Source organism: Oncorhynchus mykiss, chromosome 1, assembly GCF_013265735.2.
Source record: "Oncorhynchus mykiss isolate Arlee chromosome 1, USDA_OmykA_1.1, whole genome shotgun sequence".
NCBI lineage: Eukaryota > Metazoa > Chordata > Actinopteri > Salmoniformes > Salmonidae > Oncorhynchus > Oncorhynchus mykiss.
Window position 1 is genome coordinate 58,644,170 of NC_048565.1, and position 19,090 is coordinate 58,663,259.

At 45.4% G+C, this 19,090-nt stretch overlaps 1 protein-coding gene across 8 annotated transcripts in view; it reads right to left on the bottom strand.

Moving 5' to 3' along the window:
• ablim1a (actin binding LIM protein 1a) overlaps positions 1-19,090 on the bottom strand; it is a 146,388-nt gene that overhangs the window by 30,016 nt on the left and 97,282 nt on the right. For 5 of the 8 annotated variants that reach the window (XM_021605935.2, XM_021605901.2, XM_036980837.1 and 2 more), the window contains exons 3-8: positions 18,109-18,292; positions 16,737-16,849; positions 12,373-12,499; positions 12,066-12,159; positions 1,387-1,474; positions 1,109-1,173 (exon numbers count right to left, since the gene is read on the bottom strand). In XM_021605935.2, the coding sequence (XP_021461610.1) occupies positions 1,109-1,173; positions 1,387-1,474; positions 12,066-12,159; positions 12,373-12,499; positions 16,737-16,849; positions 18,109-18,292 (671 nt within the window). Of the gene's footprint in view, positions 1-430; positions 476-1,108; positions 1,174-1,386; positions 1,475-12,065; positions 12,160-12,372; positions 12,500-16,736; positions 16,850-18,108; positions 18,293-19,090 lie in introns of all 8 variants that reach the window. The other 3 variants (XM_036980840.1, XM_036980832.1, XM_036980848.1) reach the window with 1 other exon arrangement.

The window sequence follows — 19,090 nt, forward strand, 5'->3', positions numbered from 1 at the left end:
TCATGCAGTGCATTTAGACCGTTGCGCCACTCGGGAAGCCTTAAATTGGGTATTTTTAAAGAGTAGTTTGGGTGAAAACAACCATTAATTTATTGTTTGATATTTATTTGCATGGTCCGAATTACAAGTGGACTGGGCACCCCCACAACAAATTGGATGCCCGCAAGAGCCATTGGGTATCCACAAGAGTCAATGTATAATTTGAACACTGTTCATGTCTACTCCTCAAATATGTCTGTGTCTTTAGCCCATGCTCCTTCTACTTGAGGGCGATACAGGTGTATGATGCAAATGTGTGTAGCATTTTAACACTGCAGGCTGGCTCCAGCAGGGGGCAGCACACAGCGCATCATGTCCTATGACCTATGCAACATCGTGGTGAAAGTAACACAGGATGATGCCATCGCATAGTCAATAGCGAATACAGTACCTGCCTTTCTGTTTTGTGGAGGAGTAATAGTGACGGAGGCAACAGCTGTGGAGGAAGGGAAGGTAGAGGGGGGATTCACAGGAAGTCACACACACATGGGCTCTCCAACCTGACTTAGATGGAGCCCATTCAGCTGGCCAGATCACAGTTCACCAAGGTTGGGGTCAATCCCATTTCAATTCAGTCAATTCTGGAAGTAAACTGGCATTTTAATTCCAAATACATTTTTTCTCAATGCTTTCCAATGACAAAATGTCTGCTTACTTTCTGAATTGACTGAATTGAAATGGAATTGACCCAAAACCGGCAGGTCACACGCACACAACTACCACAGAGCAAAGGACACTCACACACTACATACACCGGTAGACATAGGATTAAAGGGGGAGAGAGGCATACCGTAGGTGTCTGTGTGATCACTGAATGATCACTCCCTATCCCTTCTCTTTGGCTCTAACCCTTTGATGTTTTCAGATTTGTGGTGTCTGGGTAGGTATAAGCAGTGTAGTGGTGTATTTTCCACCTTATTATTTCCACCTTACAAATCTGCAAACAGGTTTAGGGCCAAGGGGACGGGATATAGGGGGCAAATTAGGAATGGCTGACAGAAGAGACACTTGCACAGTGCAAAAAAGGTCAAGGTACAAGAGGTAGTTAATGGGCAGATGTATTTCCTACCCGTTCCCTATGTCTTTCCTCTGTTCTGGTTGTGTTCTTACAGCCAGGGTGCCACACTGTTGATCCTGTGGAAGAGAACAGAGACAGATGGTATTAGAGAACAAAGACGACCAAACGTAACCTGGTTCCAGATCTGTTTGTGCTCTCTTGCCAACATTTATGATCAAACCTAAGAGTTGGCAATACAGCAGATCAGGGACCATGCTAAACCAACCCAGCTATACCGTAATAATCCGTAAAATGCTCCAGGCATAACTTCAGCCCATCTAGCTACTCACCTTGCAGGTACATCTCTTCTCCTTCTGTGAACATCTGGTTGCACCTGCTGCATCGTGCACAGCTGGGGTGGTAGTGTTTGTCCCCTGCCTGGAAACACACAGAGATAGAAATGACATTTTAGTCCTTTAGCAGACACTATTATCCAGAGCTACTGACAGAAGAAATTAGAGTTAAGTGCCTTAATCAAAGGCACATCAGCAGATGTTTCACCAAGTCGACCCGGGGATTCAAACTAGTGACCTTGATGGCCCAACTCTCTTAACCGCTAGGCTACCTTCCGCCCTCAGGAGAATCCAGTTGAGTTTAACACAATATGCTTTCTTACATAATGAGTAGCATGCCATGGCTCAAATCAAATCAAATGTTATTGGTCACATACACATGGTAGCAGATGTTAATGCGAGTGTAGCGAAATGCTTGTTCTTATATGTATGAGCGATGGCCGAGTTGGCAAGTTGCAATAGATGGTATAAAATACAATACATGTGAGATGAGTAATGTAAGATATGTAAACATTATTAAAGTGCCATTATTTAAAGTGACTAGTGATCTATTTATTAAAGTGGCCAATGATTTGAGTCTGTAAGTAGGCAGCAGCCACCCTTTGTTAGTGGTGGCTGTTTAACAGTGATGGCCTTGAGATAGAAGCTGTTTTTCAGTTTCTCGGTCACAGCTTTGATGCACCTGTACTGACCTCGCCTTCTGGATGGTAGCGTTGTGAACAGGCAGCGGCTCAGGTGGTTTTATTAGATTTTTTAAATGTATTTCACCTTTATTTAACCAGGTAGGCCAGTTGAGAACAAGTTCTCATTTACAACCGCGACCTGGCCAAGATAAAGCAAAGCAGTGCAACACAAACAACAACACAGAGTTACCCATAAACAAGCGTACAGTCAAAAACATAACAGAAAAATCGAAGTACAGTGTGTGTAAATGTAGAAGATTAGGGAGGTAAGGCAATAAATAGGCCATAGACGCGAAATAATTACAAATTAGCATTAACACTGAAGTGCTAGATGTGCAGATGATGATGTGCAAGTAGAGATACTGGGGTTCAAAAGAGCGTAGAGGATAAAAAACAATATGGGGATGAGGTAGTTGGGTGTGTTATTTACAGATTGGCTGTGTAAAGGCGCAGTGATCGGTAAACTGCTCTGACAGCTGATGCTTAAAGTTAGAGAGAGAAATATAAGACTCCAGCTTCAGTGATTTTTGCAATTCGTTCCAGTCATTGGCATCAGAGAACTGGAAGGAAAGGCGGCCAAAGGAAGTGTTGGCTTTGGGGATGACCAGTGAAATATACTTGCTGGAGCGCGTGCTACAAATGGGTGTTGCTATGGTGACCAGTGCGCTGAGATAAGGTGGGGCTTTATCTAGCAAAGACTTATAGATGACCTGGAGCCAGTGGGTTTGTCAACAAATATGTAGTGAGGGCCAGCCAACGAGAGCATAGAGGTCGCAGTGGTGGGTAGTATATGGGGCTTTGGTGACAAAACGGATGGCACTGTGATAGACCACATCCAGTTAGTATGAGTAGGGTGTTGAAGGCTATTTTGTAAATGACATCGCCGAAGTCAAGGATTGGTAGGATAGTCAGTTTTACGAGGGTATGTTAGGCAGCATAAGTGAAGGAGGCTTTGTTTTGCGAAATAGGAAGCCGATTCTAGATTTAATTTGTATTGGAGATGCTTGATATGAGTCTGGAAGGAGAGGTCACAGTCTAACCAGTCACCTAGGTATTTGTAGTTGTCCACATGTTCTAAGTCAGAACCGTCCAGAGTAGTGATGCTAGTTGGGTGGGTGGGTGAGGGCAGCAATCGATTGAAGAGCATGCATTTAGTTTTACTTGCATTTAAAAGTAGTTGGAGGCCACAGAAGGAGTGTTGTATGACATTGAAGCTCGTTTGGAGGTTTGTTAATACAGTGTCCAAAGAAGGACCAGATGTATACAGAATGGTGTCGTCTGTGTAGAGGTGGATCAGAAAATCACCAGCAGCAAGAGAGTCATCATTGATATATACAGACAAAAGAGTCGGCCCGAGAATTTAACCCTGTGGCACCCCCATAGAGACTGCCAGAGGTCCGGACGAAATGCCCTCCGATTTGACACACTGAACTCTATCTGAGAAGTAGTTGGTGAACCAGGCGAGGCAGTCATTTGAGAAACCAAGGCTATTGAGAATGCGATAAGAATGCGGTGATTGACAGAGTGTGGGCTTGGGCAAGTTGCTGCAGGTGGTGCTGAGCTGTTGGCCAGGGTAGGGGTAGCCAGGAGAAAAGCATGGCCAGCCATAGAAAAATGCTTGTTGAAATGATCTATTATCGTAGATTTATTGGTGGTGACAGTGTTTCCTAGCCTCAGTGCAGTGGGCAGCTGGGAGGAGGTGCTCCTATTCGCTATGGACTTTACAGTGTCCCAAAACTTTTTGTAATTAGTGCTACTGGAAGCAAATTTCTGTTTGAAAAAGCTAGCCTTGGCTCTCCTAACTGACTGAGTCTATTGGTTCCTGACTTCACTGAAAAGTTGCATATCGCGAGGCTATTCGGTGCTAATGCAGTACGCCACAGGATGCTTTGTGTTGGTCAAGGGCAGTCAAGTCTGGGGTGGACCAAGGGCTATATCTGTTCTCAGTTCTAAAATTTTTTGAATGGGGAATGCTTATTTAAGATGGCGAGGAAAGCACTTTTAAAGAGCAACCAGGCATCCTCTACTGATGGGATGAGGTCAATATCCTTCCATGATACCCGGGCCAGGTTTATTAGAACGGCCTGCTTGCTGAAGTGTTTTAGGGAGTGTTTGACAGTGATGATGGGTGGTCGTTTGACCACGGAAGCACGCAAGCAGTGAGGTAATGATCGCTGAGATCCTGGTTGAAGACAGCAGAGGTGTATTTAGAGGGCAAGTTGATTAGGATGATATCTAAGAAGGTGCCCATGGTTACAGATTTAGCGTTTACCTGGTAGGTTCCTTAATAATTTGTGTGAGATTGAGGGCATCTAGCTTAGATTGTAGGACGGCCTGGGTGTTAAGCATATCCCAGTTTAGGTCACCTAACAGTACGATCTCTGAAGATAGATGGAGGGCAATCAATTCACATATGGTGTCCAGGGCACAGATGGGGGCTGAAGGGGGTTTATAACAGGCGGCAACGGTGAGAGACTTGTTTCTGGAAAGGTGGATTTCTAAAAGTAGAAGCTCGAATTGTTTGGGCACAGACCTGGATAGTATGACAGAACTCTGCAAGCTATCTCTGCAGTAGATTGCAACTCTGCCCCCTTTGGCAGTTCTATCTTGTCGGAAGATGTTATAGTTAGGGATGGAAATTTCAGGATTTTTGATGGACTTCCTATGTCATGATTCTGACATGGCTAGGACATCAGGGTTGGCAGAGAGTGCTAAAGCAGTGAATAAAACAAACTTAGAGAGGAGGCTTCTAATGTTAACATGCATGAAACCAAGGCTTTTACTTTTACCGAAGTCAACAAATGAGAGATCCTGGGGAATGGGAATGGTGCAGGGGGCTGCAGGGCCTGGGTTAACCTCTACATCACCAGAGGAACAGAGGAGGAGTAGGATAAGGGTACCTCTAAAGGCTATAAGAACTGGTTGTCTAGTGCATTCAGAACAGAGAGTAAAAGGAGCAGATGGGCATCCAGCGACGTCGCAACGGAAGAGCCTGTTGAAACCACCTTGGAAGGGTACGTCGGCAGACCACTTTGGCTAGTTGGGAGATGGGCCTAGCTCCAGGCTAGCTCCAGGCTAACTGGTGCTTGCTTCAGGACAGAGACGTTAGCCAGGAGTAGCCACTTGGAGAGCAGCTAGCTAGCTGCGATGATCCGGTGTAAATGTTCAGAGATTGCAGTAGGAATCCGGAGATGTGGTAGAGAAAAAGCAGAGACTGGGATGACCTGAGACTGGGATGGAGATTTGTCTTCCAACAAGACAATGATCCAAAACATAAAGCAAAATCTACAATGGAATGGTTCAAAAATAAACATATCCAGGTGTTAGAATGGCCAAGTCAAAGTCCAGACCGGAATCCAATCGAGAATCTGTGGAAAGAACTGAAAACTGCTGTTCACAAATGCTCTCCATCCAACCTCACTGAGCTCGAGCTGTTTTGCAAGGAGGAATGGGAAAAAATGTCAGTCTCTCGATGTGCAAAACTGATAGAGACATACCCCAAGCGACTTACAGCTGTAATCGCAGCAAAAGGTGGCGCTACAAAGTATTAACTTAAGGGGGCTGAATAATTTTGCACACCCAATTTTTCAGTTTTTGATTTGTTAAAAAAGTTTGAAATATCCAATAAATGTCATTCCACTTCATGATTGTGTCCCACTTGTTGTTGATTCTTCACAAAAAAATACAGTTTTATATCTTTCTGTTTGAAGCCTGAAATGTGGCAAAAGGTCGCAAAGTTCAAGGGGGCCGAATACTTTCGCAAGGCACTGTATAATGTGATTTCTGGTTTCTGTTGACTACAACATGGTGGCTAATTTGATTATTTTTCTGAGTGCCGTCTCAGATTATTGCTTGGTTTGCTTTTTCCGTAAAGGTTTTTTTAAATCAGCGGTTGCATTAAGGAGAGGTATATCTATAATTCCATGTGTATAACTTGTATTATCATCTACATTTATGATGAGTATTCTTGTTGAATCGATGTGGCTATGCAAAATCACTGGATGTTTTTGGAACTAGTGAACGTAACGCGGCATTGTAAACTCTATCAAACAAACAATGAACTTTATCAAACAAAACATACATGTATTGTTTAACATTAAGTCCTATGAGTGTCATCTGATGAAGATCATCAAAGGTTAGTGATTCATTTTATATCTATTTGTGCTTTTTGTGACTCCTCTCTTTGGCTGGAAAAATGGCTGTGTTTTTCTGTGACTTGGCGGTGAACTAACATAATCGTTTGTGGTGCTTTCACTGTAAACTCTATTTGAAATCGGACACTGGTGGGATTAACAACAAGATTACCTTTAAAAAGGTATAAGATACATGAACAGCACTCTTACATAGGTATTCTCTTGTCCAGATGGGATAGGGCAGTGTGCAGTGTGATGGCGATTGCATCGTCTGTGGACGTTTTGGGGCGGTATGCAAACGGAAGTGGGTCTAGGGTGGCAGGTGAAGTGGAGGTGATATGATCCTTGACTATTCTCTCAAAGCACTTCAGTTATCTTTGCTTTCTTTGGTACAGGAACAATGGTGGCCATCTTGAAGCATGTGGGACAGCAGACTGGGATAGGGAGTGATTGAATATGTCTGTAAGCACACCAGCCAGCTGGTCTGCGCATGCTCTGAGGACTCCTCTATGGATGCTGTCTGGGCCAGATGTCTTACACATGTTGACCACGGAGAAGGAGTCCTTGGTAGCGGGTCGTGTCGGTAGCACTGTATTATCCTCAAAGCAGGCAAAGAAGGTGTTTAGTTTGTCTGGAAGCAAGATGTCGGTGTCCATGATGTGGCTCGTTTTCTCTTTGTATTCCGTAATTGCCTGTAGACCCTGTCACACATGTCTCGTGTCTGAGCCGTTGAATTGCGGTTCCACTTAGTCCTTATACCAACATTTCGCTTGTTTGATAGCCTTGCAGAGGGAATAACTACACGGTTTAAATTCAGCGATATTTCCCGACATCTTTCTATGGTTTAATGCGGTGTCTCGCTCTTTCAGTTATGCACGAATGCCTCCATATATCCACGGTTTCTGGTTAGGGTAGGTTTTATTAGTCACATTGGGTACAACATCTCCAATGCCCTTCCTTATAAACTCATTCACTGGGTCAGCGCATAAATCCATGTTATTCTCTGAGGCTTCCTGGAACATTTCCCAGTCCGCGTGATCAAAACAATCTTGATGCGTGGATTCCGATTGGTCAGACCAGTGTTGAATAGTTCTCGTCACAGGTGCATCCTGTTTGAGTTTCTGCCTATAGGACGGTAGGCGCAAAATGGAGTCGTGGTTGGATTTGCCGAAAGGAGGGCAGGGAGTGCTTTGCATGCATCTCGGAAGTTAGAGTAGCAGTGGTCCAGTGTATTGCCCGCGCAAGTGCTACACTCAATGTGCTCGTAGAATTTAGGGAGCCTGGTTCTCAAATTAGCTTTGTTTAAAATCCCCAGCTGCAATAAAGGCAGCCTCAGGATATATGTTTTCCAGTTTACATAGAGTCTAGTGAAGTTCCTTGAGGGCCATAGAGGTATCTCCTTAGGGGTGGATCTACACGGTTGTGACTATAATTGAAATAATTCTCTTTGGAGATAATGTGGTCGGCATTTGATTGTAAGGAATTCCAGTTCAGGTGAACAAAAGGACTTGAGTTCCTGTATGTTGTTATGATTACACCATGAATCATTAATCATGAAGCATACACCCCCACCCCTTCTTCTAACCAGAGAGATGTTTGTTTCTGTCGGTGCGACGCAGGAAGAAACCCGGTGGCTGTACCGACTCCAACAACATATCCCGAGAGAGCCATGTTTCCATGAAACAGAGAATGTTACAAACTCTGATGTCTCTCTGGAAGGCAACCCTTGCCCTAATTTCATCAACCTTGTTGTCTAGAGACTGGAAATTGGTGAGTAATATGCTCTGAAGCGATGGGTGGTGTGCACGCCTTCAAAGTCTGACCAGGAGGTCGCTCCGTCTACCTCTCCTGCGGCAACGTTGTTTTGGCTCGGGCTCTGGGAGTAGATCCAATGTCCTGGGTGGTGGTCCGAACGAAGCAAAGTCGTATTCCTGGTCGTAATGTTGGTAAGTTGATGTCACTCTTATATCTGTATGTAATAACACTTACAGTGCCTTGCGAAAGTATTCGGCCCCCTTGATCTTTGCGACCTTTTGCCACATTTCAGGCTTCAAACATAAAGATATAAAACTGTATTTTTTTGTGAAGAATCAACAACAAGTGGGACACAATCATGAAGTGGAACGACATTTAGTGGATATTTCAAACTTTTTTAACAAATCAAAAACTGAAAAATTGGGCGTGCAAAATTATTCAGCCCCCTTAAGTTAATACTTTGTAGCGCCACCTTTTGCTGCGATTACAGCTGTAAGTTGCTTGGGGTATGTCTCTATCAGTTTTGCACATCGAGAGACTGAATTTTTTTCCCATTCCTCCTTGCAAAACAGCTCGAGCTCAGTGAGGTTGGATGGAGAGCATTTGTGAACAGCAGTTATCAGTTCTTTCCACAGATTCTCGATTGGATTCAGGTCTGGACTTTGACTTGGCCATTCTAACACCTGGATATGTTTATTTTTGAACCATTCCATTGTAGATTTTGCTTTATGTTTTGGATCATTGTCTTGTTGGAAGACAAATCTCCGTCCCAGTCTCAGGTCTTTTGCAGACTCCATCAGGTTTTCTTCCAGAATGGTCCTGTATTTGGCTCCATCCATCTTCCCATCAATTTTAACCATCTTCCCTGTCCCTGCTGAAGAAAAGCAGGCCCAAATCATGATGCTGCCACCACCATGTTCGACAGTGGGGATGGTGTGTTCAGGGTGATGAGCTGTGTTGCTTTTACGCCAAACATAACGTTTTGCATTGTTGCCAAAAAGTTCAATTTTGGTTTCATCTGACCAGAGCACCTTCTTCCACATGTTTGGTGTGTCTCCCAGGTGGCTTGTGGCAAACTTTAAACGACACCTTTTATGGATATCTTTAAGAAATGGCTTTCTTCTTGCCACTCTTCCATAAAGGCCAGATTTGTGCAATATACGACTGATTGTTGTCCTATGGACAGAGTCTCCCACCTCAGCTGTAGATATCTGCAGTTCATCCAGAGTGATCATGGGCCTCTTGGCTGGATAGAGTTTGCTGCACTGAAAGTAAAGGGGCTGAATCATTTTGCACGCCCAATTTTTAAGTTTTTGATTTGTTAAAAAAGTTTGAAATATCCACTAAATGTCGTTCCACTTCATGATTGTGTCCCACTTGTTGTTGATTCTTCACAAAAAAATACAGTTTTATATCTTCATGTTTGAAGCCTGAAATGTGGCAAAAGGTCGCAAAGTTCAAGGGGGCCGAATACTTTCGCAAGGCACTGTAAGATTTTCTGGGCTAACAATGTTAGAAATAATACATAAAAAACTAAATACTGCATAGTTTCCTAAGGACTCGAAGTGAGGCGACCATCTCTGTCGGCCCCATATTACACATAGGCTAGAACCCTGTTTCAGAGCACTCAGTATGTGGTTGTTGTGGTGTGTGTGTGTGTGTAGCTCTCTCGTGTCTCTCATTCCCATGTCGTCCCTTCACACCGACACTGCTCCACTGATGGCCGTCTTTACTTGTTCATCACATCAACAACAACAGCCCAACAGAGAGAAGGAACATAGTCATGTTATGCCATCATTTGATGTGCACTAAGTAATCAACCCACATGCAGTTTTCTTAAGAACTGGAACATGCTGACTCACTAGTCCATCCAGGGTATGGTTTAGTGTAATGTCCAGTGTATGTGCATTTCTTCACAGGAGCAGTTAATTAAGAGGCATTTACATGACTTTAATCTTGTCCACCAGACAGCTCTCTCTCTGTCGAACCGTCTCAGAATGGAACTTGAATGGTAGACTATGGGAGGAGCGGCAAAAACAGCCACCGGTTTGAATTGGCTGATCTCTCAGTCCATCACCATCTAGCACAAACCATACCATCTAGCGCAACCCTCCCCTACATTGTGGACTTCAAAGCAAAAGCAGCACAATTAATCTTAGAAATAGTTTTCACGTATACACTTTTTTCATTTGTGCTTCCCCAAAATAATATGGTTAAAGTGATAGAACATTTATTTTGATTGACGATCTAATACAACTGTCACAGGCTAGCTCATCCTCGGTTTCCACTAGCTTCCATTGCCACAAAGTCAGATTCAAAGTCAAAATTGGCTACAAAAATGTGCTTTTTGGTCTTAATTTAAGGTTACGGTTAGGCATAAGGTTAGCAGTGTGGTTAAGGTTAGGGTTAAGGTTAAGGTTAGGTTTAAAACAGATTTTAAGAAGATACATTTTTAGAAATAGGCAGGTTTTAATATGCAGTCGTGTGATTCGGTCAGAATTTGAATTGAGTAGCATGTCACTCATTAAATCCACACCCCCTAAGTTCCAATCATTCCCACACTGTTAAAAGGCTCTATGTGCCAACAATTTGAGCCTGGAGACGAGGTGAAAATGATATAAATATACAGTCAACTGATTAAATCTACCTTTGATTTACTCATTCATCCAGGCATACCACAAAGGGTTCACTGTCAGTCAACATGCCTTCAAATGTAGGAGCTATCCTCCCTTTGTGCTAAAGTAAAGTTAACAGTATCCTCCCCTGATATTGCATATGGCTACAGTACTTTGAAACTGTATAATGAGGTGCTTAGCATACACAGCAACATGTCACACAAAAGCTATTAGGAACAGGACACTGAACAGAAGAACGGAGAAGCAAACAGCCCCTGACCAACCACCCTTCCCACTCACCAGTAAGCTAATAGACAAGTGCCAATTCACAGATATGGGGCTATGGCCTTGAAAATGTGGATTTTCATAGTTCGTTTTCAGGCCTGGCAATACCTGTAAGGGTTGGCTGGATCACACGCACATCTGAATAAGCTACAGTATAAAAAATGTCATTAGATACAATGCCGGTGACTCTTTAACCATCCCTGTTGGTCCAGGACCACCCTCCAGTCCAGACACACACACAAACTGCGCTAAACAAAACCATAGTGTTGATATGTGTCTACACAAAAACGATTAATCTTTAGCAGAACTGTGAAATGCTCTTAGGTAATCCATTGATACATCTTCTGAATACAGGACTGCGCAAATAGTCACTAACATGAATTAGTTATGCTAAAGGTGAATTATTTTTGTGAACACACACTCACAGACATTGGCCACAGGCAATGGCCAAATCCATTGGGAATGAAACAGAGTAGCGATGGCTCCATTACTGTCAGTGCATCCAGAGTAGAACAAAGCAGCAAATCTGTCTGCCTCATTGTGTGACACAACTCATTCTGTTTGCCCCTCTCCTATCTGCTTCTGTCATCCCACCCTGCATTTCTCTGATGTTCTCTCTCCCCAGCTATATGTCCTTTCTCTCTCCCTGCCACAGTAGTGGCCAGCCTGTCTGCAGACAGAGATGCAATCGGACTATGAGTTATGGCAGGGGTTCCCACATTTTTCACTCAGGCCCCCTTTCCAGCATTGGGAAACATCCCGCGCCCCCCATCTATGCGCACCGGCCACGCCTATTTCTATAGGCACAAGCACTGTTCATGACACAAACTGTTCACACCCCTCTTGTTGGGGGAGTGAACATTTTGCAATTTTAAAGCGTATTTCCTGGAATTCTACACATTTTATCATGGGGTGCAGAGAAAATGTTGAAGTTTTAAAGCTAATTTGTGACTCAAATATTACAACAAAATCTATGGGATAAAAAAAACCTAACTCAAAAACATTAGCTGACATGGGCTAGTTGATCTGGACATTTCTGACAAGCTATAAATAGCTCTCTAAGGTATGCACCTTGTGCATTCTACTATTACAACTTGCAAGAGTAAGTTGAACGCCGGACAGAGTTCGGCTCTCCCTATGTGTTAAACCAATCAGCCAATTGGTGACAGGCAGGGGGAGGAATGAAAGTTAGGTGATTGGCTTACCTCCAGCACTTTGCCTGTGATAAACTGCTGGCAGGCTTCGCATTGGACCCCAAAATGGACCTGGTAGTCCTTCTCACAATAGGGTGTGCCATCCCTGTGCAGAGAGAGAGGATAACACAGACTTGTGTCTTTCACTGTGTCTGCAAGTATACTGTGTGTATGTTGTGTGCATTAGAATAGATTAGATTAAAATTAAATAGAGTAGAATAGAATAGTGTGTTTTCCTTTGTCTGCAAGTATAATATGTGTGTATTTCACTATGTGTGTAAGCATGTCATGTGTATAATAGTTGTTTTTTTAGACTTACTTGCTGATGTACTCCCCAGTGAGGACTTTTTGACATGCCTTACACTTGAAGCAGCCCAGGTGCCACTGTCTCTCCAGAGCTAATAGAGCCTGACCATTCTTAATGTCTCTACCACAGCCCGTACAGCCTGTAAAAAAAAACACACACACACACACACACACACACACACACACACACACACACAGTAATGGGGTGCGTGATGGTGGCAGGGAAGTCCGACGCAAGAGAACGAAATTGGTATAAACGGAGATATTTAATAAATGCTTACAAACTCCGAAAACCAACATACAAAATAAAGAAAGTGGGTAAAAACCCATCACACACCATAACATACTTGGCACCAATACATACAACGAACAATTCCCGACGAGGACATGGGCGAAAACAGAGGAAAAATATACAACATGTAATTTAGAGAATTTAAACCGGGTGAGTGTGAAAACAAGACAAAACAAATGGAACATGAAAATGGATCGGCGATGGCTAGAAGACCGGTGACGTCGACCGCCGAACACCGCCCGAACAAGGAGAGGAACCGACTTCGGCAGAAGTCGTGACAGTAACCCCCCCTTGACCAGCGGGTCCAGCAGTGCACTGGAAGGGAGAGAGGTTAGTGGAGGAGTGGCGGAGTGAGTTCTGGGCCATCTCTGTTCACTTCCACGGCCGGTTCTGGCAATAAGACCTCAGAAATCTACCCACATCCTGGTTAACTCTCTCCACCTGCCTGTTACTCTCGGGGTGAAAACCTGAGGTAAGGCTGACCGAGACCCCCAAAAGTTCCATGAACACCCTCCAGACCCTCGAAGTGAACTGGGGACCCCGATCAGACACTATATCCTCAGGTACCCCATAGTGCCGGAAGACGTGAGTAAACAGGGCCTCCGCAGTCTGTAGGGCCGTAGGGAGACCGGGCAAAGGGAGGAGACGAGGATTGTGGTTTTTCCCTGTGAAGGTGGAAGATCGGTTATTAAATCCACCGACAGGTGCGACCACGGCCGTTGTGGAACGGGCAGGTGTTGTAACTTACCTTTGGGCAGGTGCCTAGGAGCATTACACTGGGCGCACACCAAGCAGGAGGGAACATAAACCCTCACATCCTTAGCCTAAGTGGGCCACCAGTACTTCCCACTAAGACAGCTCACTGTCCGACCGATCCCAGGACGACATGTGAGCCCTAAAGATCAGCCGGTTGCGGACAGCAGACAGAACGGACAGACGCCCAGCTGGACACCGAGGGGTAGGGGGCTCTGCACGTATTGCCCGCTCAATCTCCGCATCCAGCTCCCACACTACCGGTTCCACCAAGCAAGAGGTGGGGAGTATGGGAGTGGGATCCATGGAACGCTTCTCTGTGTCACACTGCCGGGACAGTGCGTCTGACTTAACATTTTGGGAACCTGGTCTGTACGAAAGGGTGAAAACAAAACGGGTGAAAAACATGGCCCACCTTGCCTGGTGAGGGTTCAGTCTCCTCGCTGCCTGGATGTACTCCAGATTGCTGTGGTCAGTCCAAATGAGAAAAGGGTGTTTAGCCCCCTCAAGCCAATGTCTCCACGCCTTCAAGGCCTTGACTACAGCCAACAGCTCCCAGTCCCCCACGTCATAGTTTTGCTCCGCCGGGCTGAGCTTCTTCGAGAAGAAGGCACAGGGGCGGAGTTTCGGTGGGGTATTTGAGTGTTGAGAGAGCACCGCTCCTATCCCAGCCTCGGACGCGTCCACCTCCAATGTGAACGCTAAAGAGGGATCCGGATGGGCCAGCACGGGTGCCGAGGTAAACAGAGCCCTTAGTTGCCCAAAAGCCCTGTCCGCCTCAACTGACCACTGCAGACGTACAGGACCCCCCTTCAGCAGTGAGGTAATGGGAGCAGTCAACTGACCAAAACCATGGATAAATCTCCAGTAGTAATTGGCAAATCCCCAAAAATCACTGCACCTCCTTTACCGTGGAGGGAGTCGGCCAATTACGCACGGCTGAAATGCGGTCACTCTCCGTCTCCACCCCTGATGTGGAAATGCAATACCCTAGGAAGGAGATGGCTTGATGAAAGAACAGGCATTTCTCAGCCTTGACATACTGGTCATGCTCCAACAGGCGACCAAGCACTCTGCGCACCAAGGACACATGCTCGGCGCGTGTAGCGGAGAATATCAAAATGTCATCAATATACACCACTACACCCTGCCGGTGCAGGTCCCTGAAAATCTTGTCTACAAATTCTTGGAAGACTGAGGGCGCATTCATCAACCCGTACGGCATGACGAGGTACTCATAGTGCCCAGAGGTGGTACTGAAAGCCGTCTTCCACTCATCTCCCTCTCAGATACGTACCAGGTTGTAAGTGCTCCTGAGATCTAGTTTGGTGAAGAAGCACGCCCCGTGCATTGGTAGAGGGTAACTATACCTCACCGTGATCTGATTCAGACCCCGATAGTCAATGCACGGGTGCAGATCCCAATCCTTCTTCTTCACAAAAAAGGAACTCGAGGAGGCGGGTGAAGTGGAGGACCGAATGTACCCCTGACGCAGGGATTCTAAAACATATGTTTCCATAGCCTCTGTCTCCGCCTGTGAGAGGGGATACACGTGACTCCTGGGAAGTGCGGCATCTGCCAGGCGGTCTTTCGCACAATCGCCCATCGATTGAGAGAGCCAAATCAGGGGGAATGCGCACCGTGGAGACCTGGTCTGGACTCTCCATCGTTGTAGCACCAACACCTACCTGAGCACTCTCGCGACCACCCCATGAGAGCCCTCTGTGGCCAAGAAACAGTGGGGTAATGAAAAGCTAAACAGGGTAGGCCCAGCACCACGGGAAACGCAGGAGAGTCAATGAGGAAGAGACTAATTCTCTCTGTATCACCCCCCTGCATCACCATACCCAACGGCGTGGTGACCTCCCTAATTATCCCTGACCCTAATGGTGAACGGGGAAGAGCACATCCACGGGAAAAATGGGGGTCCCTAAACTATGAGCTAACGCTCTATCAATGAAATTCCCAGCCGCGCCTGAATCGACAAGCGCCTTATGCTGGGAATCTGGAGAAAACTAAGGAAAAGTGATAGACACAAACATATGTGCAACAGAGGGCTCTGAGAGAGAATTGTGCCAGCTCACCTGGTGTGATGCCCGAGTGCCCTGCCTGCTGCCTCGATTCCCAGAGGAACCAACCCGGCACCGACCGGCAGTGTGACCTCTGAGGCCACAGATGCTGCACAAGCGGGAACCCCCTCCGGTCTCCCTGCCCACCGCCCCTCCCAGCTCCATAGGTATCGGAGAGCGGGTGCGGGAGGATTGAACCACCAGTTCCTGATCTAGACATCCATGAGTAGCCAGCAGGTTGTCCAGTCGGATAGACAGGTCCACCAGCTGGTCGAACGTGAGGGTGGTGTCTCTTCAGGCCAGCTCCCGATGGACGTCCTCGCGCAGACTGCAACGATAATGGTCAATCAGGGCCCTGTCGCTCCATCCCGTGCCGGCAGCCTAAACTCCAGGGGGAACTCCTGGGCGCTCCTCGTCTCCTGCCTCAGATGGTAGAGGCGCTCACCCGCCGCTCTACCCTCGGGCCGGCAGTCGAAGACTGCCCGGAAACGGCGGGAGAACTCCTCAAACTTGTCCAACGCCGCATCTCCCTCTCTCCATACGGTGTTGGCCCACTCCAGGGCTCTCCCGGTGAGGCTCGAGATGAGGGAGGACACCCTCTCACGATCCGATGGAGCCAGGTGGACGGTGGCCAGATAATTGCAGTAAAAACATAACTGCATGCTCCTGGATGCGCTCCTCCACCTCAATGGCCGGGGTACCCTCTCCTGCTGACTCCATAGCAAGGTCGGAGATTCTGTAATGTGGTGCGTGCTGGTGGCAGGGAAGTCAGGCGCAGGAGAATGAACTTGGTAAATCGGAGCTGTTTAATAAACATCAAAACTTCCGAAAACCAATGTATACAAAATAACAAATAGAGGGTGCAAAACCCGTCGCACAACAGAAATAACAATAAACACCTACATACAACAAACAATCTCCGACAAGGACATGAGGGGAAACAGAGGGTTAAATACACAACATGTAATTGAAGGGATTGGAACCAGGTGTGTAGGAAGACAAAACCAATGGAAAAAGTAAAAATGGATCAATGATGGCTAGAAGGTCGGTGACGTCGACCGCCGAACACCGCCCGAACAAGGAGAGGGACCTACTTCGGCAGAAGTCGTGACAGTAGTTTATAGAGTTCTGGTGTTTATCACTAACAATGGGTTACACACATATGAACTCAAATAAATTTGTTGGACATTTTTGTTTGAGTGTTAGTTCAATGTAACTAAGCTATTCACAGTACTGTAAGGATAGTGGAGACAGGCTACTCACAGTTGGAGTCGATGATGTCTTTGCCGGGTCCTGGGGATGTGGGCTGGACACAGTACTGACACAGACAGTCTTTGCCATTGAAGGTGACCCTATCCCCAGCCGGAAATGGTCGTCTGTGGGAGAGACAGACAGATACATGTTCTAATGGTCAGACACCAAACAGATACAGATGGATAATGTAGCACAGGTCACATTAGGGTATGTTTGGCTGAGAATATCCCATGTATTGAGTAACAGTGTATAATTTTATTTGTTTAACTAGGCAAGTCAGTTAAGAACAAATTCAAATTTTCAATGATGGCTTAGGAATAGTGGGTTAACTGCCTTGTTCATGGACAGAATGACAGATGTTTACCTTATTGTCTCGGGGATTCGATCTAGCAGCCTTTCGGTTACTAGTCCAACGCTCTAACCACTAGGTTACCTACCACCCTGTATGATGACGTGAACGTGTTTCAGCATTGTTGGAGTGACCCTTTTCAAGACCAAATAAATCGATGTAGATAAGAAGATGCAGTCAGGTTGATAAGAAGAGTACAATAAGGTGAACAATAAGAGTAATGAGATAGATAATGAGTAATGCTTCTAGCTCTTGACCAGGGCTCCTTTGAAAAATAGATTCTCAAAAGTACTCTCCTGAATAACTATCATGCTGACTAGACTGAGTACGCACGTGCGTCCTCGTGCGCCATCGCACGCATGTCGATTTTGTCCATCCATACCAGACGATACCAACGAACTCTGAACCAACTTTATTAATTTGGGGACAGTTCGAAACGCATGAAACAATCATGGCCATTTAGCTAGCTAGTTTGCTGTTGCTACCTAGTTTGTCCTGCTATATAAACATTGGGTTGTTATTTTACCTGAAATGCACAAGGTCCTCTACTCCGACAATTAATCCACAGATAAATGGGTAAACCTAGTTACTTTCCTAGTAATCTCTCCTCCTTCATTCTTCTGCTTCTTCTTATTCTTCTTCTTCTTCTTTGGACTTGGTGGTTGGCATCCAACTTTAAGGTGCATTACCACCACCAACTGCACTGGAGTGTGAACCTCAGTTCATCTTTCAATCACCCACGTGGGAATATGCTCCTAAAAACCAATGAGGAGATGGGGGAGGCGGGACTTGCAGCTCTTCAAACGTCAAAAATGTTACAAAGTTCTGTTTTAGCGCCTGGCTATGCAGGCACTCGTTGACGCACTTTAGCAGTTTGGATTAAATGATTGAATAACATGTGTAAATTTATTCTGCAACGCTCACACACATAACGCAAGCAGTATGGTCAGCATGTAAGGGATACATACAGTTCCAAAATAGGAGAATGCACTTCAAAATAAGTGCCTGTAGGTTTCGGGTGAGGGTTCTTACTTGCAGATGGTGCAGACGAAGCAGGCAGGGTGGTAGGTCTTGCCCAGAGCAGTGACGACCTCTCCCTCCACAAAGTCCCCACAGCCATTGCAGCGCGTCCCGTGCATTCGCTGGTAGTCCAGGGTACACAGGTAGTCTCCATTCTTCATGAAGAAGCCTCCCTGAGCCAGGTCACAGCCACACACTGCAGGGACACAAAAGCAGTCAGTAAGTCATGCTATTCTCTGACAAAGGGTACGATAAAATAAAGTCAAATGCCAATGCCTCTGTGGATATGTAAGGTTAATTATTTATTGTATTTCCAGAGACAAGAACAATATCTTCCACCGTCAATTATAGAGATATTGAATATAAATAAATTATTAAGAATGCCGCTCCTTGGGTCTTCCCATATGGGATTGCTACCAATGCTGTATTTTGCACTTGTAAATAATGAACAGCGAGCTGCAAATGTATTGGGAAATTGACAAATGTGTTGTTGTATTGGCTCTGTACTCCAACACTTTGGATTTAAAAGGATACAATGACTACGAGGTTAAAGTGCAGACTGTCAGCTTTAATTTAGGGGTATTTTTATCAATATAGGGTGAACTGTTAGGAAATTACTTTTGTTCGTCGTCCCCCCATTTTAGGGGACCAAAAGTATTGGGACAAATTCACTTACAGTGGCAAGAAAAAGTATGTGAACCCTTTGGAATTACCTGGACGTCTGCATAAATTGGTCATACAATTTGATCTGATCTTCATCTAAGTCACAACAATAGACAAACACAGTCTGATTAAACTAATAACACACAACATGTCTTTATTGTACACACCATGTAAACATTCACAGTGCGGGGTGGGAAAAGTATGTAAACCCTTGGTATTAATAACTGGTTGACCCTACTTTGGCAGCAATAACCTCAACCAAACATTTTCTGTAGATGCGGATCAAACCTGCACAATGGTCAAGAGGAGTTTTCCTCTTTACAAAACTGTT